The 26,175-nt window shown below is 39.9% G+C and overlaps 1 protein-coding gene and 1 pseudogene across 8 annotated transcripts in view; one reads left to right on the forward strand and one right to left on the reverse strand.

Annotated features, from left to right (window-relative positions):
* Positions 1–9,282: 9,282 nt before the first annotated feature.
* On the reverse strand, positions 9,283–12,299 carry LOC307188819 (nonsense-mediated mRNA decay factor SMG5-like; annotated as a pseudogene). The gene has a single exon. The product of its transcript is annotated as a nonsense-mediated mRNA decay factor SMG5-like (transcript).
* Positions 12,300–13,154: 855 nt separating this feature from the next.
* The window catches only part of LOC307189602 (uncharacterized protein), a 36,776-nt gene continuing 23,755 nt past the window's right edge, over positions 13,155–26,175 (forward strand). Inside the window, exons 1-5 of one of the 7 annotated variants that reach the window (XM_079927786.1) lie at positions 13,155–13,261; positions 17,497–17,620; positions 20,612–20,809; positions 21,953–22,011; positions 23,950–24,101. In XM_079927786.1, coding sequence (XP_079783912.1) covers positions 23,954–24,101 — 148 coding nt within the window. In that variant the 5' untranslated portion in view covers positions 13,155–13,261; positions 17,497–17,620; positions 20,612–20,809; positions 21,953–22,011; positions 23,950–23,953. Of the gene's footprint in view, positions 13,262–17,496; positions 17,621–20,341; positions 20,357–20,600; positions 20,810–21,952; positions 22,012–23,949; positions 24,102–26,175 lie in introns of those variants that run through there. The other 6 variants (XM_079927790.1, XM_079927785.1, XM_079927789.1 and 3 more) reach the window with 6 other exon arrangements.

Genomic DNA, 26,175 nt, shown 5'->3' on the forward strand with positions numbered 1-26,175 from the left:
CTTATATTTAAGTTTGTAATCCATTTTGACTTTAGTTTTCTACATGATGTGAGAAAGTAGACCAGTTTGTTTCTTTTGCATTTAGCTGTCCGCAACTTTTATAGATGTGTCTTTAACAGTGCTTTAAATGGACAGCAGTGTGGTCAAAAAATACATTCCTTGAAATAATACTTTTTTCAAAATTGCATTTAACCAGTACTCTTAGAAATATATTTTACATGTGTCTGTAAACACTGATTTACATTTAATAGAGTGTGGGGAACTTGCAATAACACTGGTCTCAAATTCACATTCAAGTAGCTCTATTAGGAACAGCTATTATACATTTATCTTTAATACTATTTTACAAGCATATTAGCTTAGTGAACACAAACATTTCTTGAAGAAATACTGTTCCAAAGTTCTCATGCATATATAACTCTTAGAAACCCTTTTTACATGTATATTTACAAGTTTTACATAATTTACTGTGTTGAACATATCCATTCTTTGAAATAACTTATCAAATTTGAATGCAAGAAGCACTCTTAGAAACATATTGTTTACATGTGTCTTTAATCACTGTTTTACATGATCTGCCATGCATCTATTTCATGAAATAATATAATAAAATTTCAATGAAATTAGCACTGTTAAAAATCTATACATTTGCCTAGAATCACTGTTTTACATGCATTACATCCTTTTTTTGAAATAACACTTCTTAACATTGCATGCAAAAAGCACTCTAGCAATATCTTTTGTACACCATTAATCAGGGAAGGGCAAATAAAAACCACAATGATAAACCACCACACCTCTCAATTTCTCATGAAGGTAAACTTCTTACTAACAACTTTTTTAATGTGCATAAACAGTGATTTAAATGGAGGACAGTGTTGTTGTTTTTTTTAATTTTTATTGGAGTACAGTTGATTTACAATGTTGTGTTAGTTTCTGCTGTATGACAAAGAGAATCTGTTATACCTATACATATATCCACTCTGTTTTAGATTCTCTTCCCATATAGGTCATTACAGAGTACTGAGTAGAGCTTCCTGTGCTATACAGTAGGTCGTTATTAGTCATCTATTTTCTGTATAGTAGTGTGTATATGTCAATACCAATCTCCCAAATTTATCCCTCCCCCACCTTACCCCCGGTAACCATAAGTTTGTTTTCTACATCTGTAACTCTATTTTTGTTTTATAGATAAGTTTATTTTTACCCTTTTTTTAGATTCCATATGTAAGCGATACCATATGATGTTTGTCTTTTTCTGTCTAACTTACTTCACACAGTATGACAATCTCTAGGTCCATCCACGTGAGAACAATGTTCTTAACACAGCTACTCCTTGAAGGAACACTGATCTCAAATCTGCATGCAAGTAGCACTCTTAGATACATCTTTTATAATTTCTCTCTCAACACAGTTTACAAGCATTACAGTGTGGTGAACTCATCTGTCCTGGAAATAACACTGTTTTCAAATATGGACACCAAGTAGCATTCTCGAACCTCTTTTAAACTTTTTTTTAGCTTTGTTTTTGTGTAGTACAGTATGATGAACACATCTCTTCCTAAAATAAGACTCATCTCAATTTTCCATGCAAGTAGCACTATTATATACAATTCTTACACTTGTTTTAAAACATGATTTACATGGATAACATTGTTGTGAACGCATTTATACCTAGATAACACCATTTTCAACTTCCCATGCAAATAGTACTTTTAGAAACATCTTTTATACATGTATCTTTAAACACTGCTTTGCAAGCAATACATTCTGGTGAACATATCTATCCCTTGATAGAACACTGTTCTCAACTTCACAAATAAGGGGCACTCTTAGAAACATCTTTTATACCTGTGTCTATAAAACCATTTTACATCTATTACATGTGGTAAATACATCTATTTCTTGAAATAACTCTATCAACTAGAGGTGAAATAGCACTCTTAGATACATCTTTTATACATGGCTCTTTAAACACACTCTTTTATAATCATTACAAATGGGGAACACATTCATTCACTGAAGTAACATTATTCTCACAGAGGAAATACTGTAAGAAGCATCTTTTGTAAATGTGCACTTAAACAATGCACATATAGGCAGTCCAGTGTGGCAAACACATTCATTCACTGAAATAACCTTTCTCACACCTTCTCGACAAAGTGGCCCTTTTAGAAACATGTTTATAACATTTGTCTCTAATGTTTACCATGCAGACCAATGTGGCAAATACTCATTGAAATAATGCTGTTCTAAAATTTGCACACTAGTAATGTTACATGAAATTTTTTCACACGTGTCTTTAATAGTGATTTAAATGCAGACAATTGGATGGACAATCATTCACTGAAATATTTTTTCAAATTCACATGAAAGTAGTACTGTGAAACATTTATATATATGTGTATTTAAACAGCAATTTATATATGGAGTGAGCTGATGAACACATTTATTCTTTAAAATAATACAGTCCTCATAGGAGCTCATATGAGCTTTGTTAGAAATATTTGTTTAAATATATCTACGGGGCTTCCCTGGTGGTGCAGTGGTTAAGAATCCGTCTGCCAATGCAGGGGACACAGATTCGATCCCTGGTCCAGGAAGATCCCACATACAGTGGAGCAACTAAGCCTGTGCACCACAATTACTGATCCTGAGCTCTAGAGCCCGCGTGCCACAACGACTGAGCCCGCATGCCACAACTACTGAAGCCTGCGTGCCTAGAGCCCGTGCTGCACAATGAGAAGCCCGTGCACAGCAACGAAGACCCAGCGAAGCCAAAGATAAAATAAATAAATAAAATTCTAAAAAAAAGCTATGTCATGTTAAAAGAAATATATATGTATGTATGTATATATATATATATATATATATATATATATATATATATATATATATATATACACACATAAATCTTCTTTCCAACCCAGGTGTGGCTTCTTCAACGGACCAAGCTGCAACACAGTATTGATTTACAGAGCCTCTGCTTCAATGATGTCTGTCTCACAGTGGCTCCAATAATCTCTATACAGCAAAATAGAGCCAAACTCTGGAAACAAACAAGCAAAAAAAACCCCTTCTTTCCATATAGAACAATGTGGTGAACAATTCCTTCACTGAGAAAACATTGTTCACTATTTTTTGCAGATTATTGAGATTTAATTGCCAAATAACATTGTGTACTTTAAGGTGTACAATGTGGAGATTTGATACATGTATATATTGTGAAATGATTACCACAATAAGTTTAGTTAACATATCTATCACCTCATATAGTTATCTCTGTATAGTTATCTCTGTTTTCCATGATGATAACTTGTAACATCTACCCTCTTAGTATATTTCAAGTATGTAGTATTGTTAACTATAGTCACATTGCTGTATATTACACCCTAGAACTTATTCATCTAAAAATTGGAAGTTTGTTCCCTTTGACCATCTTAGCCTCTCACACCCATATTCCTTACCTTTCCCTGCCAAATACCACCTACTCTCTGTTTCTATGACTTAGGGTTTCTTAGATTTCATGCATAAGTTAGGTGCTACAATATGCATCTTTCTCTGTCTGACTTATTTCACTTAGTATAATGCCCTCAAGGTACATCAATGTTGTTGCAAATGGCAGACATTTATATGGTTGAAATATATTCCATTATATATATATATATATATATATATATATATATATATATATATATATACACACACACACACACATAATTTTCTTTATTCATTTATTGATCAGTGGACACTTAGGTTATTTTCATAATTTGACTACTGTAAATAATGCTTAAAGAACATGGAGGAGCAGACATCTCTTTGAGAGAGTGACTTCATTTGTTAAGAATGGACACCCAGAGAGGAACTGCTAGATCATATGGTAATTCTATTTTTAATTTTTAGGGGAAACTTCATACTGTTTTCCAGTGGGTGCACCAATTTACTTTCCGACCAGCAGTGTACAAAAGTTCCCTTTTCTCCACATCGTTGCCAACACTTGTTACCTCCTGTCATTTTTAGGGTAGCCATTCTAACCAGGTGTGAGGTGATATTTCTTTGAGGTTTTGATTTTCATTTCAGTGATGATTACTGACATTGAGCAACTTTTCATGTATCTGTTGGCCATTTGTATGTCTTCTTTGTGAAAAAAATGTCTATCCAGGTCTTTTATCCATTTTTTAACCAGATTATTTATTTATTATCATTATCACTATCATTATTTGATACTGAGCTGTATGAGTTTCTTATATATATTAGAATTAACCCCTTATTAGATGTGGCTTGCAAATATTTGCACCCATTCTGTCAGTTGCCTTTCATTTTCTTACTTCCTTTGTTGTGTGTAGAAGCTGTGCAGAAGTTTGATGTAGTTCCACTTGTTTATTTTGGCTATTGTCTTTGTGCTTTTGTGTTGTACACATAAAATCATGGCCAAGACCAATGTCAAGAAGCTTTTCCCTATATTTTCTCTGAGGAGTTTTATGGTTTCAGGTCTTACATTTAAGTCTTAATCCATTTGAAGTTAATTTTTGAGTGATTTAAGAAAAGGATCCAGTGTCATTATTTTGCATGCAAATATCCACTTTTTCAAATACTATGTACTGAAGAGACTATCTTTTCCCCACTATATGTTCACAGTTCCCTTCTCAAATATTAGTAAGCCATATACACATGAGATTTTTTCCTGTGCTCTCAATTCTGTTTCATTATCTACATGTGCATTTTTATGCCAGTACCATTCTGTTTTGATTAGTATTGCATTTTAATAGAGTTTGAAATCAGAAAGTGTGAAGCCTCCAGCTTTTTAAAAATTATTTCTCTGGATTACTTTGTCTATTGGGGGTCTGTTGTGGTTCCAGATTAATTTTAGCAATTTTATATTTCTGTGAAAAATGTAATTGACTCTTTGATAAGGGTTGCACTGAATCTATAGATGCCTTTGTATTGTAAGGACAGTATAACAATAACAATTCTTAGGAATGGATAAAGAAGATGGGGCACATATATACAATGGAATATTACTCAGCCATAAAAAGAAATGAGATTGAGTTATTTGTAGTGAGGTGGATGGACCTAGAGTCTGACATACACAGTGAAGTAAGTCAGAAAGAGAAAAACAAATACCGTATGCTAACACATATATATGGAATCTAAAAAAAAAAAAAAAAAAGGTTCTGAAGAACCTAGGGGCAGTATAGGAATAAAGACGCAGACGTAGAGCATGGACTTGAGGACATTGGGAGGGGGAAGGGTAAGTTGGGACGAAGTGAAAGAGTGACATGGACTTATAAATGCTACCAAATGTAAAATAGATAGCTAGTGGGAAGCAGATGCATAGCACAGGGAGATCAGCTCGGTGCTTTGTGACCATCTAGAGGGGTGGGATAGGGAGGGTGGGGGGGAGACGCAAGAGGGAGGAGATATGGGGTTATATGTATATGTATAGCTGATTCACTTTGTTATAAAGCAGAAACTAACACACCATTGTAAAGCAATTATACTCCAATAAAGATGTTAAAAAACCAATTCTTCCAATACATGAATGTATCTTTCTGTTTATTTATGACTTCTTCAGTTTCTTTCATCAAAGTCTTATAGTTCTCAGTGTACAGATTTTTGCCACCTTGGTTAAGTTTATTCCTAAGTATATTATTATTTTTGATGCTACTGTAATGGGATTATTTTCTTTATTTCTTTTTCAGATAGTTTTTTCCTAGTGTAATGAAATGCAGCTACATTGTTTTCTATATTCTGTATCTTGTTACTTCATTAAATTTGTTTATTAGTTCTAAATGTTTTTTGCATAGGAGTATTTAGGATATTCTACATATATAATAATATGTCATCTGCAAAAGCCAATTTTACTTCTTCCCTTCCAGTTTGGATGCCTGTTCCTTCTTTTTCTCTTCTAATTGCTCTGGCCAGAACTACCAATACATTGTTGAGAGGACAGGTGAAAGTGGCATCCTTCTCTTTTCCAGGGGAAAAGATTTCAAACTTTTTCTGTGGAGTAAGATGTTAGCAGTGGGTTTGTCATATATGACCTTTATTATTTTGTGGGATATTCCTTCTATGTCCACTTGTTGAGAGTTTTTATCATGAAATAATTTTTAATTTTGTCCAATTCTTTTTCTGAATTTATTGAGATGATAATATGATTTTTAACTTTCCATTAAAGTGGTGTATCACGTTTATTAATTTGTATATTTTGTACCTTCCTTGCATCCAGGGATAAATCCCACTTTATCAGGGTGCGTGTTCCTTTTATTGTGTGACTGATTTGGATTACTAGTATTTTGTTGATGATTTGCATCTATATTCATCAGGAATATTGGTTTGTGATTTTTGTTTCTAGCCATGTCCTTATCAGGTTTTGGAAGCAGGGTAATTCTGACCTCAAAAAAAATGAGTTTGGGAATGTTTTCTCCTCTACAATATTTTGGAAGAATTTGGAAAGACTGGCACTACTTCTTCTTTAAATGCTTTGTAGAATTCACCTGGAAAGCCATCTGCTCCTGGGCTTTTCTGGTTGGGAGGTTTTTTTTTTTTTTTTTTTTTTTTTTTTGCGGTACGTGGGCCTCTCACTGCCGTGGCCTCTCCCGTTGCAGAGCACAGGCTCCGGACGCGCAGGCCCAGTGGCCATGGCTCACGGGCCCAGGCGCTCCGCGTCATGTGGGATCTTCCCGGACCGGGGTAGGAACCCGTGTCCCCTGCATTGGCAGGCGGACTCCCAACCACCGCGCCACCAGGGAAGCCCGGGAGGTTTTTGAATAGTGAGTCATTCTCACTACTCATTATAGGTCTGGTCAAATTTTCTCTTTCATCCTAATTCAGTCTTGGTAGCTTGTATGTTTCTTGGAATTTATCCATTTCTTCTAAGTAATCCTATTTATTAGCATATAAATGCCTAAAGTAGTCTCCTATAATCCTTTGTATTTCTGTGGTGTCAGTTACAAAGTCTGCTCTTATTCCTGGTGTTAGTTTAGCTGAAGTTTTGTTGATTTTCCTTATTTTTTTTAAACTAGCTCTTCATTTGTTGATTTGTCTATTGTTTATCTGATTTTCACTTATTTTTGCTCTGATCTTCATAATTTTCTTCTGCTAAACTTGGGTTTGAGTGTTTTCTTTTTTCTAATTCCTTGAGGTAAAAAGTTACATTGTTTACTTGAGATCTCTTTTTATCCTTAATGTAGGCATTTTTCACTATAAACTTCTCTGTTAGGAGCACTTTTGCTGAATTTCATTAGTTTTGCCATGTTGTATTTCTGTTTTTATGTATGTCAGAGTGTTTTTTTACGTCTCTTTTTATTATTTTTTGATCCATTGGTTATTCAGGAGTATGTGTTTTAAAAATTTATACATATGTGCACATTTCCAGGTTTCCTCCTATTATTGATCTCTAGTTTCATATCATTGTGGTAAAAAAAAATAGTACTTAACATGATTTAAATATTTTAATTTTGCTAAGACTTGCTTTGTAACCTATCATATGCTTTTTCCTGGAGAACATTTCATGTATCCTTGAGAAAATGTCTATTCTGTTGGTGCTGGAATGAATGTTCTGTGTATACCTGTTAGGTCCATTTAGTCTAAGTAGGGCATAAGTGTGCTCTTTCTTTATTGATTTTCTGTATGGATCATATATCTGTTGTCGAAAATGCGGTAATGAAATTCATACTATTATTGTATTGCTGTCCAGTTTCTCCCTTCAGATCTGTTAGTATTGACTTAATATATTTAGGTGTGCCAATGTCAGTTGTATAAAATTTACAAGTGTTAAATCCCTTGCTGAATTGACCCTTCAATATTACATAATGACTTTCTGTGTCTCATGTTAAATTTTAGGCATAAAGTCTATTTTTTCTGTTATAAGTATAGCTACCCTTGCTCATTTCTGTTTTTGTGGTTTTGTTTTTGTTTTTGTTTTAGGTTTCAGGTGGGGGTGGGTCTTTATTCAGTGATGCTTTAGTCTCAGTCTCTGCCAGGGACTGGAAATGGGGTTGATCACACTGCCCCAAGGTTGTCCCAGACTTACCGTCTCAGAGGAAAGAGGCAGGATGCCTGCTGTCCTCTGAGAACAGCCTGGGAAGCTAGGCTAGCACTGGGGCTGGGGGGAACAGCAGAGCTGAGATCCCCACCTTCAACCCCCAGTCCGAGCTATATGTGCAGCCTGAGGGGGAGGGGCTGAGGCAATCCTGGCCAAAGCTTCCCACACACAGCCCTGCTCTTGCTATTCCACTCATGATCTCTGCTCCCACATTCACCTCGACACTCCAAAAGCTAGACCCGTGCTCAGCTCCTCCAGGCCTTTAGTCCTGGGGAAGGACAAAAGTAGGGAAGCCTATCAGGGCAGAGGGCCCCTGGCTGGGCAGCTTCAAGGGATGTCTCCTTTCTGCTGCCCATCGGAACATAGGCCCCTCCCTAGAGAGTAAGGGAGGTGATGGCCTCAAACATCAACCCCCCTCCTCTTACTGGCATCCCACTCTGTCCCAGCACAGCAGCCCAGAGCACAAAGCGCAGTGACCACGGGGCTGGTGGGCACAGGAGCCCTCACTGGCATACAGGCCTGACTGCCTGAAGCCGTCATGGGCCTGCTCCCTGCACTGGAAGCCAGATGAAGGGAGATAGAAACGAGAAGTGGGGTAGTGGATGTGCAGCCCCTGCAGCAAGATGGATCTAAGCTCTGCCCTGCTATTGGTGCAGGCAGCTCCAGGCCCCTCTTTCTTAAGAGTCCCCAAGGCTCCAGAGCTGCCCAGCTTTTGCAAAGGGAGATGAGAGGGGGATGGTGGGCCTCGAGGAGAGGAGGGGTCTGCAGAGAACCACCCAGACACCTGGTGTTACCCAACTCTACCCACAAGGCCAGAGGGCCCAAACTCCTGGCACCAACCGCCCTATGCCTTGGGTGAGGAAGAAGGGCCCCTTCTGCTGTCCCTTCCCCCCAGCAGTCCAGGAACTACTCCAATGAAACGAAGACACCCGTGCCTACCACCTGCCCCTGGGGAAAGCAGGGGGGCTGAGGCAGGAAGGCTGGCTAGGGGCCCACAGGCCTCTCCTGCTCCAAGCACTTTCCTTGCTTTCCTGACGTTATCTTGGAAACAGGGGGACCCCCGCCCTCCCAGCTGGCTCCTGGGCCCTTCCTGCAGCCTGTGTGCAGCTGGGCTTCCTTCCTGTGTACAATGAGTGAGTCTGCGTGTGGTGGGGTGACTACAGGTGGTGGTCCTGGCTGCCAGGGAGGGCGGGAGAGATGTGGAGTCAGCCCGCTGCAGGGCCTGGGGGTCGGTCTCAGCCAATCTCCTTCCACTGCTTGTAGAAGTCCAGAACATTCTTAATATCCACACTGGCATTTGCAGTGGCCTGCAAGGCTGCCTGCATAGGGCCTGAGAGCGTGCTAGGGTTGTCCAGTGGAAGGCCTGTGATGATGGTCACCAGGCCACTCGGGTCCTCCTCACCTGCCCTCTGGGCCAGAGTCAGCTGTTTGCAGCTGTCCAGAATCTTATAGAGCATCCAGGCATCTGCATCCTGCCTCTTCAGCTTATGCCACTTGAAGCTCTTCCCCACCTCTTTCTGGCAGCCAATGTTCCTGTTCCCTTTTTTAAACTCTGCCTCCAGGTATCGGATTCCATCCTGGGCCCCTGGGTCTTCCTTCTTCAGCAGATCTAGGCCATCGATCACTGTCATTGGGATGATGACAATGAAGAGGCCACTGGTGGCCAGCTGGCGGATGATAGGGTGGTGGTGGCAGAGGGCTTGGGTGTTGGGGACGAGGAAGGGAGACATTGCTGACCGGGCCTTGGGCTGCTGCAGGCTCCCTTCCAGCCGAGAGACCTCAAGCTGAAGTCATAGCTGGGCCATGTCTCTCATTAGCCCATTCCGCTGAGCTTCCTCCTGTGCCATGAGGAACTGGGCCCGGGCCTGCTGCAGCAGGCTCTCTTGCTCAGACTGGGAGATGCTGACAAAGATGCTGACCTCTGGGTTGAACGGTAGGATGCTGCCATGCAGGCGGGCAATGAAGTGGCCAAAGCTGTGGATGCAGCAGATGTGCACGACTGTCTCCTCTAAGCTACTGAGCAAGAGCTGATCCGTGTCAAAGTTAAAGAATCTGTGGGCAGCCTGGAGGGGAGGCAGATTGTGAAGTGCCATGTCCTCTGGGAGCAGCAGGCTAGACGGGAGGTCAGGCAGTTCACAACCTTCAAGAAGATCCTGGACCTTGGGACACAGGACCAGGCCAGACTCTTGGAGTTCTCCAGCAGCTGGCAACAGATTCAGCAACACAGACAGGCAGTTCCACAGACTTAGAGAGCTCTACGCACATACAATGATGAGGCTGCGGTTGGTTTGCAGCCAGTCCAGGAAGACTTTCACAGCAGGAAGCTGGCCTTTGGCCATGAGGACTTGCAGCTTCTCCTGGATGCTGCGCTCATTCCAACAGGCGCGCCCACTGTTGGACTCACTTCCCTCCGACTCACAGCCCTCTTCAGAGGCTGGCTCTGAGGGCTTGTCCACATCCCCTCTGACACAGGGCCTGGGGCTGGCCAATGTGGGAGCTTTGGTGGTGGGCTGGAGGAGCAGGTTGCTGAAGGTGGGGGCCAGTTGGAAGCAGCGTTTAGTCTGCAACATCTGGGTGGACATCGCTTGTAGATTGCTGGCAATGCTGGCCTTGCTGGGGTCCAGTGGGCCACTGAAGGATTCAGGAGCCTCTGACCTGGCCCAAGGTGGCTCCAGGGCTGGGGACCATGTCCCTTCCTCATCCTCCTTATCTTCCAGGTCTGATCTGGACTCTTGGCTCTTCATTTCTGAATCTGTCTTGGCATCAAAGGCCGTTCCCCCACCTTCAAGACTCCTGTCAGAGCCACTGTCCAAGCCCTTGCTGGCCTGGACTGAGTCATGGCTCAAGTCCTAGTCAATGCCTTCACTCATGTCACTGTCATCACCAGCTGTGGGTGGGCGGTAGAGGCAGGAGAGGTGGGAGAACTTCTGGTTCTTTCTGGCTTCGCCCTCTTGAGGTGCTGCAGGAAGAGGCTCAAGACCCTCCTTCTCCAAGGGTCCCTTGGACTCTGGTTCATATGTGCCATCGCTCTGGAATGCCGGGACAGGAGTCTCGCCCTCTTCCAGCTCAGCTTGCCGCCCTATGTGGACATGACTGACGAGGTGGGAGAAGAGGGCCAGGGTGAAGGCAATAGCTGCACTCTACTGCTTGGATCTGCTCTCTTCAAGCTGTGCACACACATGAGGCAGATGACGACCATTTGAAAGATGAGAAGGTCTGGGAGGAAATCATATCCACTCTCATCCTCACTGGCCAGGCTGAGGTTGGGTGGGGAGGGCAGGTAGAAGAGACAGAGGCTGAAGTCCTTCAGGACTGACTGGCAAAGTGACATCAGCTTTGAGTCCAGGGAGCTACTTTTGGGCTGCAGGAGGCTTTGCAGACACATAAAGTTCACCAGCAACCTCTTATATCTTTACATCGCTTCTTGTTGGGAGAGCGTTTCCTAGTCTCGCACTTCTTCAGCTGTGGTACATTTTGGCTGCCTTGTCACACAGCCGCTTGAGATTCCCATAGGCCCCCTCAAAGGACACTTCCGACTAGATGCAGCACAGGTAGCAATACATGGCTTCCACATTATAGTACTTGCTGCCTGCAAGGGTGCCCAGCTGGATGAAGGCGTTCCAATCTGGGGAGCCACTGACAGGGCTTGGTAGTAAAATCTCTCAGCTAGCAGCTCAGAGTTTATGCCAGCTAATTCATTCTGATATCATGACAAATCCCCCAGGTACACTAGCCATTGGTGGCATGCCGTCTGTGCTCAATACATCTACTTCTCTGAGGCAGACACTGGCTTCCTGCATCCTATGAGGGGGTTGGTGACATGGGTCCAGTCGACGCAGCATTGCAGTTCTAGCTGGTAGTGGGACTGGATATAGAGAAGGAGATGCTGGTAGAAGCCAATCCCAGCGACCAGGTGTGTCCTGTAGGCACATTCTAAGGTGCTCCGGCTGTGGATATGCTTTTGGTTAGACTTGATGAGCTGGATAACTTCGTAGCATACCTTTCTCCACAGCAGCTCCTTAGCCTTCCTCCCATAGTCCACCGGGTGCTTGACGCAGAGGTCACGCAGCTTGCTCCTCGGGCTAATGTTCTCTGGTTTGAACACTTCTTGATAAGCGGTTTTGTTGCAAAGGATGAGGTCAAGTCGATGCACAGCCTTTACCACAGCCCGGATAAAGCTGCTTAGTGTTGGGGACCTTTGCTTCGCGGGCTCGCTGCTCTCCCGTTTGGCGGGGGGTGAGCCTTGGCTCATGGTGCCTGGGCCCGAGGATGGCTCCCGGCCACAGGCCCCCGCTACACCTACCACTATCTCCACCACTGCCGTCTTTCTGGCCGCGGCAGCAGCCGGCCCTGCTCCGCCGCCATCGAAGGGAGATGGCTGCCCGCGACTGCCTACCCTTGCTCATTTTTGGTTTTCATTTTTATGGAATATATTTTTTTCCATCTCCTCATTTTTATTTGTCATGAAAGCTGAAAAAAAAATCTCTTTAGGTGGAATACAGTTAGTCTTTTTAAAAATTCGTTCAATCACTCTGTCCTTTAATTGGAAATGTTAATCTATTTACATTTAGAGTATTTATTTATATGTAAGAACTTACTAATGACATCTTGTTAATTTTTTCTGGCTGTTTTGTAGTCTTCCTGTTCCTTTTCTTGTCTCTTGATGTCTTTCTTTGTGAACTGATGATTTCCTGTAGAGGAATGTTTGGTTTTCTTTCCTTTTTCTCTTGTGTATCTACTGTAGGTCTTTGCTTTGTGGCGACTGTGAAGCTGATAAGCCATGAACATCTTATACATGTAACAGTCTATTTTAGGCTGCAACAACCTAACTATTCACATACAAAATTCTACCCTTTTACTCCCTTCCCCCAACAGTTTATGATTTGAGGTCACAGTTTATGTATTTTTATATTGTTTATCTATAGCAAATTAGTGTGTAAGTGTAGTTATTTTTAATGCTTCTGTCCTTTAACATTTGTATGATTAATTAACACACCATCATATTTATGCATTGTTGTAATCCTATTTCACTATATACTTGCCTTACCAATGTGTTTTGTATTTTTTGTTTTAATGTTCTTAGTGTTTTTTCATTTAACCCTGAGGAACTCCCTTTGGCAGTGTAAGCAGTGTAGGTCTGCCAGTTGTGAACTCCATCAGATTTTTCTTGTCTGAGAGTCTTTATCACTCCATTTCTGAAAGACAACTTTTCAGGTAAACTATTTTTGGTTGATCTTTTTTTCTTTCAGCATGTTGAATTTATCATCCCACTCTCTCATACCCTGCAAAGTTTATTTTGAGGTATCTGCTGATAGTTTTATGGGGGGGGGGTGGTTTCCACTGCATGTGATGCTTTTTTTTCCCTTGTTGCTTTTAAAACTTTCTCTTTACCTTTGATTTTAGGCAGTTTTATCACAATGCTTGTTGGAAAAGATCCCTCTGGGTTGGATCTGTTTGGGGACTTACAAGCTTTGTAAACCTGGATGTCCAAATCTCTCTGCAGAGATGGAAAGTTCTCAGCCATTATTTCCTTAAATATACTTTCTACCCCTTTCTTTGTCTCATCCTCTGGGACCACAGTTATGCATAGATTATTACTTGTAATGGTTTCCTATAGTTCACAAAGGCTTTCTTCGCTTTTTGGGGGGGGGGTTCTTTTTGTAAGCTAACATATGATGTATCATACAAAATGTTCAATATGCACTTGAAGAAAAGTGTGTGTTCTGGGCTTTCTGGGTGGAGTGTTCTCTATATATCTTTTAGGTCTAATTGTTTTATATTGTTGTTCAAATTTTCTATTTCCTTATTGATCCTTGGGCTGGTTGTTCTACTATTGAATATGGGATATTGAAATCTTGCTCTCTAACTGTGGACGTGTCTATATCTCCCTTCAATTTTGTCGACACTTGCCTTGTATACTTTGGAGCTCTGAGGTTTGTTGTGTACATACCTATAGTTATTATATATTCTCAGTGAAATATTTCTTTTACCGATACATAATGTTCTTATTTTTCTCTTTTACCAGTTTTAGATTTAACATCTATTTTGTCTGATATTAATATATAGCCATGCAGCTCTTTTGGTTACTATTTGCATAGGATATCTTTTCCATCCTTTCACTTTTAACTTATGTGTGTCCTTAGATCTAAAGTGAGTCTGCTGTATATAGTATATCCTTTTTGTAACCATCAGCTGTGCAAAACTATGCCTTGTGCTTCAGAATTTTAATCCACTTATATTTAATTACTGTTAAGAAATAATTCTTTTGTTATTTTTCCATAAATAAAGTAATTATTTGTTTTCTGTAATTCTTACGGCTTTTTGTGGTAACTCATTTTGTCCATGACTACCTTCCCTTGTGTTTAGTTAATTATTTGTAGTCACATGTGTCAGCTGCCTTCTAACTCCTTTTACAGATATTTTCTTTGTGGCTACCATAAGGGTTACATATAACACCCTAAAGTTATAGTTCTCTATTTTGAATTGAAACAATATAAATGTAACTGCACACAAAGCTACCCCTTTATAATTCCATCTCCCTGCACTTTATGTTACTGATGTCATAAGTTACATCTTTATATTTTCTGTACTCATTAGCACAGTTTTATAATGACATTCATGCATTTTTTTTTAAATCCTGTAGAAAATAAAAAGTAAAGTTATAAACAAAATTATAATTTTTAAAAATTTTCTCATGGGTATACCTTTACTGGAGATTGTTACATGTTCATATGGTTTCAAATTACTCCCTAGTGTCCTTTCATTATAATCTGGAGGAGTCCCATCAACATTTTTTAGGGTAGTGTAGTGATCATGAGTTCCCTCAGCTTTTGTTTAACAGGGAATATGTTAATATCTTACACATTTATAAAGACATTTTTTTCTGGATATAAAACTCTCAATTAGATATAAAATTATCAGTTGATAAGATTTTTTTCCCCTTTCAATACTTTCTATATAGCATCCAATGCCTTCTGGCCTCCAAGATTTCTGCTGAGAAATTGGTTGATAATCTTAATGAGGATGGATACCTTGTTCGTGACAAGTCACTTTTTTCCTACTACTTTCAAGATTCTCTCTTTTTCTTTGTCTTTCAACAGTTTAATTTTAATGTATCTCAGTGTGGGCCTCTTTGGGTTTATCCTCTTGGTAGATGATCGAGTTTCTTGAATTTGTACATACCTCCTTTTCTCTAATTTGGGAGATTTTTGGCCCTCATCCTTCAAGTAATCTCTCTGCTCTTTTCTCTCTTCTTCATCTGGGACTCACATAATGCATACATAGGTACACTTGATGTTTTAAATAACTTGATGTTTTAAATAACTAATTTTGTAATGAGTCTCACTCTAGCTTCTCCTTGGAGCTATGTAATTTATTATATGGGTCCACCAATAATCTAGTTCTCCAGAGAATGCAAATCTAAGATCTGCAGGTCTTAAAAAATTAACCTTAGTAAAGCAGTTTGGTCACTGAATTCAGCTCTCTTCAGAAAGGATTAATTTCCTCCACGCACCTCCTGCATAATGATCAGGATGAAAAGAATATGGGGTTATATGGACCTATTTTGAAATTTAGGTTCTGCCCTGATAATTCTAGTTTAGGTTACCCCCTTCTTTTCCTTGAAAGCTCCCTGAGGGTGCAACACTCTTATAGTCTTGAGTGGTTGTACAGATATATGGAGGTGACTAAATCCTATGTCAGGTTCTTTCCCTGAAGTTTGTCAGAATACTCAGATAAAATGATTATTTTAATTGTTATTTTTTACAGAGGGATGTCTAATCTGTGATTTGGTTTCACCCTACTTTCTAACTAATAATTTTCAGGAAAAAGGGCCCCTGAGAGTAGCTGTGATTAAATTCAAAAAGCAAATACAAATGAAACACAAATTCTTTAAAAAATAAAATCAAGAGGTATTTTTTTTAAATTTTATTTATTTATTTATGGCTGTGTTGGGTCTTCGTTTCTGTGTGAGGGCTTTCTCTAGTTGTGGCAAGCGGGGGCCACTCTTCATCGCGGTGCGCAGGCCTCTCACTATCACAGCCTCTCTTGTTGAGGAGCACAGGCTCCAGACGCGCAGGCTCAGTAGTTGTGGCTCACGGACCTAGTTTCTCTGCAGCATGTGGGATCCTCCCAGACCAGTGCTCGAACCCGTGTCCCCTGCATTGGCAGGCAGATTCTCAACCACTGCGCCACCAGGGAAGCCCCAAGAGGTATTTTTAAAAAACTTTATTTTTTCATCATTTTGAAAGATTTTGCTGTTCTCCCCAACTGCCAAGTTGACAGGTTTTTTTTTAGTCCCTTCCTTTCTTTCTTTTTTCTTCTTGCTTTGTTTCTGACAAGAAATTTGTCATCTTTATCTTAGCTTCCTTGTACAGATTATTTTTTTCTCCAGCTGCTTTTATTTTTTAAAGCTTTTTTTAAAAATTAATTTATTTTATTTTATTTATTTTTGGCTGCGTTGGGTCTTTGTGGCTGTGCACGGCCTTTCTCTAACTGTGGCAAGGAGGGGCTACTCTTCATTGCGGTGCACAGGCTTCTCGCTGTGGTGGCTTCTTTTGCTGCAGAGCACAGGCCCTAGGCACATGGGCTTCAGTAGCTGCAGCACTGTGGGCTCAGTAGTTGTGGCTCACGGGCTCTACAGCGCAGGCTCAGTAGTTGTGGCACACAGGCTTAGTTGCTCCGCGGCATGTGGGATCTTCCTGGACTGGGGATCAAGCCCATGTCCCCTGCATTGGCAGGTGGATTCTTAACCGCTGTGCCACCAGGGGAGCCTCCTGCTGCTTTTAATATTTTATATTTATCACTGGTTTTGAGCAATTTGATTATGATATACTTTGGTGTAGCTTTATGTTTCTTATGCTTGACAGAAACTTCATGGATGTATGGATTTACAGTTTGAAAAGTTTTCAAGCATTATTTCTCTAAATTTTCTCTCCCATATCCCTCACACTCCTACAGGAACTCCAAGTGCATATTTACCTGGTCACTTGAAGTTTTTCTACCATTTGCTGTTTATTGTTAATTTTTTTCTCTTTTTTTTTCTTATGTCTTTTCCCTAGAAATTCATAATGTGCTGTTGATCCCATCAACTGTATTTTTATATCAAGCATTGTAGTTTTCATCTACATCTAGAAGTTCAGTTTGAATCTTTTATCTCCCATGCCTCTACTTAACTTTTTGAATGTACAGAATACAGTGACAATAACTGTTTTAAAACCCTTCTCCTAATTCTAACACCCGTATATGATTAGCAACAATTTTAATTGGTTTATTTTGCTCAGCATGGATCCCATTTTCTTGAATCTTTACAAATCTGATCATTTTTAATTGGATTAGAGACTCGTTGGGTGGTGGATATTTTGTAGTCAAAAAAATATTCTTGAGCTTGGTTCTGAGATGTATTTATGTTATTTGTAAACGGTTTGATCTTTTTGTGTTTTGCCATTAAGGTTTGTTAAGTGAGATGAGAGCAAGGCTCTTCTTTGGACTATCTTGTCCTGAACAAAGGGCCAGCCATGACCAAGCACCTCAACCTAAGGGAGCAGCACCAATTTGGTCAGGACTTTCTCCCAGGTTAGTGCCATACTCTCTTGCTCGCTTGCTGTGACTCCAACTAATAGACTAATCCTGAACAGAAAACCAAGAGCAGAGTAAAGGGATTTTTATTTCTTTTTCCCTACTGTCAACACAGCATCTAGAATAATAGGTGTCACACAGCAGGTTTTATGAATACACAGAAAAGATATTTCATATATAATATATATAATATATATAATATATGAGATGAGATGTATATGTACTTTATCTCCGTTAGTAATCTTTACTTAAATTCAATTATGACTTATTTAATAAAGCTCCACCAGCCTTTTTGTGCTTATTACTTTTAATTCATTAGAGAAGTGTATTAGTTTGCTAGGTCTGCCATAACAAAATGGTGCAGACTAAGGGCTCAAGCAACAGAAATATATTTTCTTACAGTTAGAGAGTCTAGAAGTTCATAATCAAGGTGTCCTTAATTTTGGTGTCTTCTGTGGAATCTCTCCTTGGCTTGCAGGTGGTTGTCTCCTTTTTTAAATTGAAATATATTTGACATATAACATTATGTAAATTTAAGTTGTAAAACATGTTGATTTGATAGGTTTATGTATTGTAGTATGATTGCTGTTGTAGGGACAATCAGCACCTTGATCATGTTACATGATTATCTTTTTTTTTTTTTTTTGGTGATTGGAATAATTAAGATCTAGTCTCTTAGCAAGTTTGACGATTACAATACAATATTGTTGTTTGTATTCACTATATTGTGCTTTAGATCTCTGGGACTTTTTTAGTGTTGCCCTCTTATTGTGTCTTCATATGGTCTTTCTTCTGTAGGTATGCATTCCTTGTGTATCCAAAGCTTCTTATAAGAACACCAGTTGGATTGGATTAGAGCTTACCTTAACAGCCTCATTTTAACTTAATTACTTCTCTGAAGGCCCTAACTCTGAATATAGTTACATAGTAGGGTACTCAGGCTTAGGGCTTCAACATATTAATTTGGAAGATGGGTACAATTCAGCCCATAATAGAGGACAAATTATGATAAAATTGAAAATGAGTAACTTGTCATTTTGTGCATGAAAATCCAAGACTATTAATATTAAAATTAGTTAAAAAATAAATTAGAGGATGAAGGAGAAAATATTGTTAATATATCAAAACAAGCATCTCTCCTATGTGCAAATAAATACTTGTTATACCATATGTGAGAGTGTTTTATTTACTGTAATAGGATTCAAATTGAAAGAACTTAATAAATGTTTACCTATATGTAAGTCTATATGAAGAAAAGTATTAACCTGCATAAGAGAGTTAAAGAAGAGAGAGGATATATAGTGGGCAGGATTATATTAGTGGCAGACAGGATAATGTCACTATTTCACTTTTGTAAAGATATCTTTTCTTGCAGGCATGCAGGGTGCAGCCCAGCAATGTAGTTCTAAATAGTTTGACCTGATGATATGATTACATTTTAATTAAGGGTCAAAATAAGCTGTAAATAAGTAGAAAAAAGGAAAGCTTGTATCTGAAAAATGTATTTGTGTGGTGTACTGCACTGAATAAAGTTGAGGCTAATTAACATTGGTTATATTTGGGAAGGAGATGGAGAGTGGGAACTTCCTCCAATTATCCCATCAAGCACTACTCTTTTGATGAAACTGATCTTGTGTTTTTGTATAATTTAAAACAAAATGTTCAAATATATTTATATACATTAAAGAACACAGGAAATACTCCATAAAATGTTGAAAGAATAATGATTTTTCAACAGCCTTGCTCAGGTCAGAATTGGTGGTGTATGAAAAAAATACTTGCAAAGTATATTGAGTATTTTGCTAGGCCTATGTCATGAGGAGGGCCATCTAATTTGCATAAAACAAACATGGTTGGGCTATCAGTGCATTATACTGTCATATTTAGATTTAGTGTTAGAAGGTCAGGCATTTTTACCTAGAAAATCATTGCCAAATGCAAGTTCATGTACCTGATGCACAGTAAGGCCAAACAGACCAAAACATTGATGTTTGGAGCAGGTAAAGATTTACTGCAGTGGTCGAGCAAGGAGAATGAACAGGTGGCTCATGCTCAAAAGACCTGAACTCCTAGATGATTTTGAGGAAAGAGTTTTATAGGCATATTTGGGGTCGGAGCCTGCATGGTATCTACTTTGGTTGGTGATGAGGTGACTGGGTGCTCTTCAGGAATATTGTGCTCAACCTGAAGTTACCATCCTCCTGCAGAGAGGGGGCTTTAGATCCTGCAGCAAAACTCAAAGATATTTTATGTATAATCCCTTGAAGAGGAACCAGGTCCCTGTTTTATAGCTGCGGTATTGTTTCTTGACTGCTTCTCTTTGCTTCTGCACTCCCTCCGTTCCCTGGTTAGTAACTGTTTGAATCTGTCCTTTGGAACTCAGCGATGGTCTAGGAGCTGAAACCTTTTTCCTACAAAGATGCAAGGGACAGGGAAGGGCTTTTGTATCCAGAAGAGCCCTGTAGCGTCCTACTTGGTTTCAAAATTGCAGTAAATGAAAAAGAAGTCTGTCCCATTATGACTAAACCAGTGAACTCACTTTTGAGAAAATACGCTATTTGTCTTTCACAAAGGACGCCCCCTTGATGCCAAGTAGGTTAATTAATGCAGAGACGGAAAATTCTATTCCATTAGGAGGATATTTTCTCGGGACTATCAGGATCTACCAATCTGGAGAATCTGGTATCAGTCATGACCTTTACCTGCTTGCCTTGGTACACCCACATAGGCCAGGTATGGAGATAGTTCAAGAACCACAGTGCGGAGAAACACCCAATCCGGGGTCTCGGAGAACCCAGGACCACGGAACAAGCATTTCTCCCGTATTTCTACTCTGCTGCAATAAATGGATTGCTCTGTTCAAGACACCCCAGGGCGCGGGGAGCGACGGGAAATGTAGTCTTTCTCCCTCCACAGCCCTCCTGGTTTCTGGGGCTTCCTCTGCGCCTGTGCAACATAGGCCCCGCCTCATCTCTTCCGCCCTCGCAGGCCTCGTGGTGTGAAGAGCCTGGAGCTTCGGCCCTCGCAGGTGCGGGATCTGCACGGTGGAGACGGGAACTTCGCGTGGCCCGGAGCTTTGCTGAGAGCGGCGTTCTCGTGGCGGGGGCGGAAGTGGTACGTCTCGGGCCTTCTGGTCCAGGCGGGACTGCAGTGCCCGGGTCTGGCCTGGACGTCGGCCCTGGGAAGGTGGGTGGGGCGATCCCGGTTCGGGCCTTGTGGTCTCGGGGGCAGGTGGCGCTGAGACCCGTTAGGAGCGGGGACGGTGCGTGTGAGGATGGAAAGCCCGGCCCCGCCTGCATTTGACGGGGGGACGCCGGGGCGGACAGTGGGAGGGAAGGCGCGGTGGTCACGCTGGCCGTGAGCGGGCCAGAAAGCGCGGGCGGAGAGTGTGCTGGGCAGCCCTGCTCTGGAGCGGGACAGACCCGGTCAGTTACAGCCGTGTCACCGGTACTGTGGGCGGGAGAAGTAACCTGGGGACGAGTCAGGTCTGCAAAGGAGGCTATGAATAATGCCTGCTTCCTGGCGTTGTTCTTAGAATTCGATGTGGTGTCATTTGGAAAAAGAGGCAAGTGCCAGGTACTAACCGCCGAAAAAGTGACAGTAGATGTTGTTCAGAAGACACTTTGTTCTTTTCCTTGGGTGGTTTACAGAAGCCTCCCAATTATCTCGTGATAGCGGTATGAGCATCTGCATTAAACACACGTTAAGCAAAAAGCAGATCTGAGTCTCAGGGTGGTGAGGTGGTCCTGAGTTTGAGAGCGCCTGTGACTTCTCCAGGCCCACCCGTAATGTGACAGAGCCAGGAGTCGAACAGTCGTTCATACCGTTCAGTCATCAGAAGAAACTTATCAAGAGTCCCTTTTGAGAAAATGCAGCCCACTTCAATAATGTTTTTAAAAATTGTCTTAAAGCTTGCCATCCTTTTTACTGGGCTTCCTGTGGATTTTCTAACTCCAGGGGTAAACAATATTGCTAGGAAAACAAAGTAAGGATGCAGGCAGTGTCTTTTCTTCTACTGTTAATTTTAATGAAACGTGTCGTTCTTTGGTGTATTTTAGTATGTTAGTTTTTTGTTTGTATTGTTTAAATTAGTAAAAAAAATTATTTTTACCAACTGAGAAGTGGTAGGTTTAAGCCTCATGATCATTTCAAACTGGAAGATGGACAAGTGGTGCTTCCACAGGGTACTTCCCTTGCCTTTTCAAGGGCCAAAGTGAGTCCTTAGGGAGGCTGCCCCTCAGCTGGGCTGCTGAGGTGATTGGGAGGTGAATGTAGGAACTATAAGGCAGGCCAGGTGTTCTGACCTTTTCCTCTTTCTGTCCCCCCCAGCTGAATCTTCACCGTCCTCTACACTCTCCCAAGACCTACTGAAAATGAACATATCTGAGGTGAGCGCTTTATTCATCCCCCTGTTAGTGGTATGATAGATTCAACTCTTGATTTCAGATTGCTCTCAGATTCTGTTACACATCTTTTATCAGTGTAAGTTATTTCCCTTTTATAATCAGTTTTACTTGGGTCATGAATGTACCCTGAATTATATCGAATACCTTTTTGTATCTATTGGAGTAAAGCTACAGCTTATTTTTTTTAATCTCCAAATATTAGAGGTAGCAAGTAGCTTAAATGGATTTTAGAATGTTAACTTACTCTTGAATTCTTGTATAGACCCTACTTGATAGTGGGAGTGAGCCTTTTTTGTTTTAAATTTGTAACTGACATCTTTTTGCTATTATCATATTTGAACTTTTATTCTGTATTCACACACTACATTACCCTATAATTTTGTTTTCTTATGTCCCTGACTAACTGTGGTATCTTGGTTATATTAGTCTTTGGGGCTCTTTCTGCTTTTTTCTCCTCTCCTCTCCTTTCCCTTCCCCCTTCCTTCTTTTATCCTTTCTCTCTCTCTCTCTCTCTCTCTCTCTCTCTCTCTCTGTGTCTATTTCATATGAGAAAATCGTCTGTTATAGACTTCCTGAAACTCACCTCTAAAACTGGACTTTGTGAGTACATCTGCTTTTTGTGTGTTGATGTAGATTACTGAGTCACTTTATTTAAACAGTCATGGATCTAGTCTGGTTTTCTATTTTTTTTATTATTTTCAGAGAAAATTGTACATTTTTGTCTGTTTTTGCAATGTATTTTCATGACCTTGTTGATAGTTTTCTCTTATATTTGTTGTTACATCAATAATTTCTGTTTTCATATATTTAAACTTTCTACTTAACACAGGGAATGCTGATCAGAAAACAACCAAACATGTTAACGGGTCGGCCCTGTCATAAATCTAGAATTTCAGAGCCTGCTGTTGGGCTTGGAAATTTGTACTGTTAGTATATTCTAAATACTGAGTTGAGGGAGCATGCACTCAACCGTTTTGCTGGTTCCAACTTCAGTACACCAGCTGTCAATTTCTTTTTTAGATAGGTGATATATTCACGTGACTCTAAAATCTAAACAGAAAGCATATTCATTGAGGTCTTGATCAGTTTGAATTAATTATTTTTTGTGGTGCAAAGTATGAATCAAGGTTATTGTTATTATTTTTCTAATGGAGTTTTTTAGTCTAACATGATTTGTGTCAGAATATACTTTCTCCATTGAATTGCCCAGACACCTAAATTAAATAATTGTGTGTGTGCATTATGTTTGTATATATCATTTTTATACTTTTTCTTTTGATCTCTGTGTTTCATTTTCATTAATATCACACACTTTCTTTGTGTTAAGCTCTATGGTATGTCTTGAAATCAAGTAATATCAGTCCTCTGACTTTGTTCTTTTTCAAAACTGTTTTCATATTCTAGGTTGTTTGCTTTCTATGTAAATATTAGAATTAACTTGTGATTCTAAAAATCCTGGTAAGCTTTTGATTATGATTTCATTGAATCTATAGATTTCTTTGTGGAGAACTGACAATCTCCATCATACTGAATCTCCTAATCTATGAATTCAATATTTATCTCTGTTTACTAGGTTGTTTAGAGAATTTTGAGCTGAGAAAAGACATGACCTGACTTATAATTTAATAATAACTCTGAGAGTGGGCTCTAGTGAGATAGTGGTGGAAATAAATGATATAGCAGGACTTTCAGTAATCCTTTCAAGAAATGGTGATGTTAGCAGTTGTACTTTGAAGTGATCAAATTTTGGATGGAATTTAAAGGCAGAGCCAAAACTCTGAAAATGCCTGCTTCCCTAGGACATCACAGATAATGTGTGTACTGTCAGATATTTTTGATTTTTCATAATGTGAAAAAATTTCAGTTTTCATCTTACATTCCAAAGGTATTATCCATGTCACCTAATTTTGAATTCTTCAGATTGATGAGAAATGTGCTTTCACAGACATCAGTGTCATTCAAGGACGTGACTGTGGAGTTTACCCTGGAGGAGTGGCAGTGTATGAGCTCTGCTGAGAGGACCCTGTACAGAGATGTGATGCTGGAGAACTACAGCCACCTTGTCTCATTGGGTGAGCCTACTTTATCATGCGACTGCCTACAGTGTATTTGATTTTCTGTTTCTTCTCCTGTTTTTTTAAAAAATCATCTATATTGAGGTATAATTAACAGAAAATAAAATTCAACAAGTTTCTATGTATAATTCAGTGACTTTTGAAAAATGTGTACGGCTATACCACCAAAATCATACAGGTATTTCTATCATGTGAAAATTTTCCTTATGGCCTTTCTCAGTCAGTCCTCTCTTCCCACCCATTTTATGATAATCACTGATCCTCTTTCTATTTCAATACTTTTGCCTTTTTTGAAAGTTCATATAAATGGAATCACACTTTATATCCTGTCTGTATGGCTTCTTTCCCTTAGCATAATTCTTTGGAGATTCATGGATATTATTGTGTGTGTCTGTATTTATTCTTTATAGTGATGAGTAATGTTTCGTTCTTTGGCGTGTATTTTCAGTTGTTGATAAGACATGAGGTCCTCTTTGCTTTGGTGCTATCATAAGCAAAGGTGCTATGAATATTTAAGTCCAAGTCTGTGTGTGGCTATGTTTTCATACCTTTGTGTAAAGACCCTAGTTGTTGTTTCCTGGGTCTTATGTATACCTACAGGAAAACCTGGTTTTATCGTGCTTTACTTTATTAGGCTTCTCAGCTGTTACTTTTTGTTACAAATGGAAAGTTTGTGGCAGCCCCTTGGGTCCAGCCACGTCTATTGCTGCCAGTTTTCAAACAGCGTTTGCTCACTTTGTGTCTCTGTGTCATGTTTTGGTAATTCTCACAACATTTCAAGCTCTTTCATTATTATACTTGTTATGGTGATCTGTTGTAATTGTTTTGGGGCACCATGAATTGCACCCGTATGAGATGGCAAACTTGATTGATAAATATGTGTGTGTCTTGACTGCTCCGCTGACTGGCCATTCCCCCATCTCTCTCTTTCTCTTCAGGCCTCCTATTTCCTGAGACATAATAATATTGAAATTAGGCCAATTAATAACCCTGCAATGGCTTGTAAGTGTTCAAATGAAAGGAAGAGTTACATGCCACTTACTTTAAATTAAAAAATAGAAATTATTAGTAAGGAAGGCATGTTGAAAGCCGAGATATTCTGAAAGCTAGGCTGATCGCACCAGTTAGCCAAGTTGTGAATGCAAAAGAAAAGTTCTTGAAGGAAAATTAAAGTGATAACTCGAGTGAACACATGAATGATAAGAAAGTGAAACAGCCTGATTACTGATATGGAAAATATTTTAGTGTCTTGGATAAAAGGTCAAACAACATTCCCTTAAGCCAAAGTGTAATCCAGGGCAAGGTCCTAACTCTCTTCAATTCTGTAAAGGCTGAGAGAGGCAAGCAACCTGCAGAAGAGTTTGAATCTATTATAGGTTGGTTCATGAGGGTTAAGGAAAGAAGCCATCTCTATCAGATGAACGTGCAAGGGGGGAGCAGCAAGTGCTGATGGAAAAGCTGCAGCAAGTTATCCAGAAGATCTAGTTAAGATGATTAATGAAGGTGGCTACATGACACAACAGAGTTTTAATGTAGATGAAATACTCTTCTATTGGAAAAAATGCCATCTAGGACTTTCATACGTAGAGAGGAGAAGTCAATGCCTGGCTTCAAAGCTTCAAGGACTCTCTTGTTGCGAGCTAATGCAGCTGGTGACTTTAATTTAAATCCAGGGCTCATTTACCATTCCAGAAATTCTAGGGGCCTTAGGAATTATGCTGAATTTACTTTGCCTGTGCTCTGGAAATGGAACAACGAAGCCTGGATGACAGCACATATGTTGACAACATGATTTACTGAGAATTTTAAGCCTATTGTTAGACCTACTGCTCAGAAAAAAGATTTCTTTCAAAACATGCTCATTGGTTATGCACCTGGTCATTCAAGAGCTCTGATGGAGATGTACAATGTGATTAGTATACTTATGCTTGCTAACACAACATCGATTCTGCAGCCCATGTGTTGAGTTGTTTTGACTTTCAAGTCTTATTATTTAAAAAATATATTTTGTAAAGCTATGGCTGCCATAGGTAATGATTCCTCTGTGGGTCTGGGCAGAGTCAATTGAGAA

The sequence above is a fragment of the Stenella coeruleoalba genome (genome assembly GCF_951394435.1).
Source record: "Stenella coeruleoalba genome assembly, chromosome: 7".
Taxonomy (NCBI): Eukaryota; Metazoa; Chordata; class Mammalia; order Artiodactyla; family Delphinidae; genus Stenella; species Stenella coeruleoalba.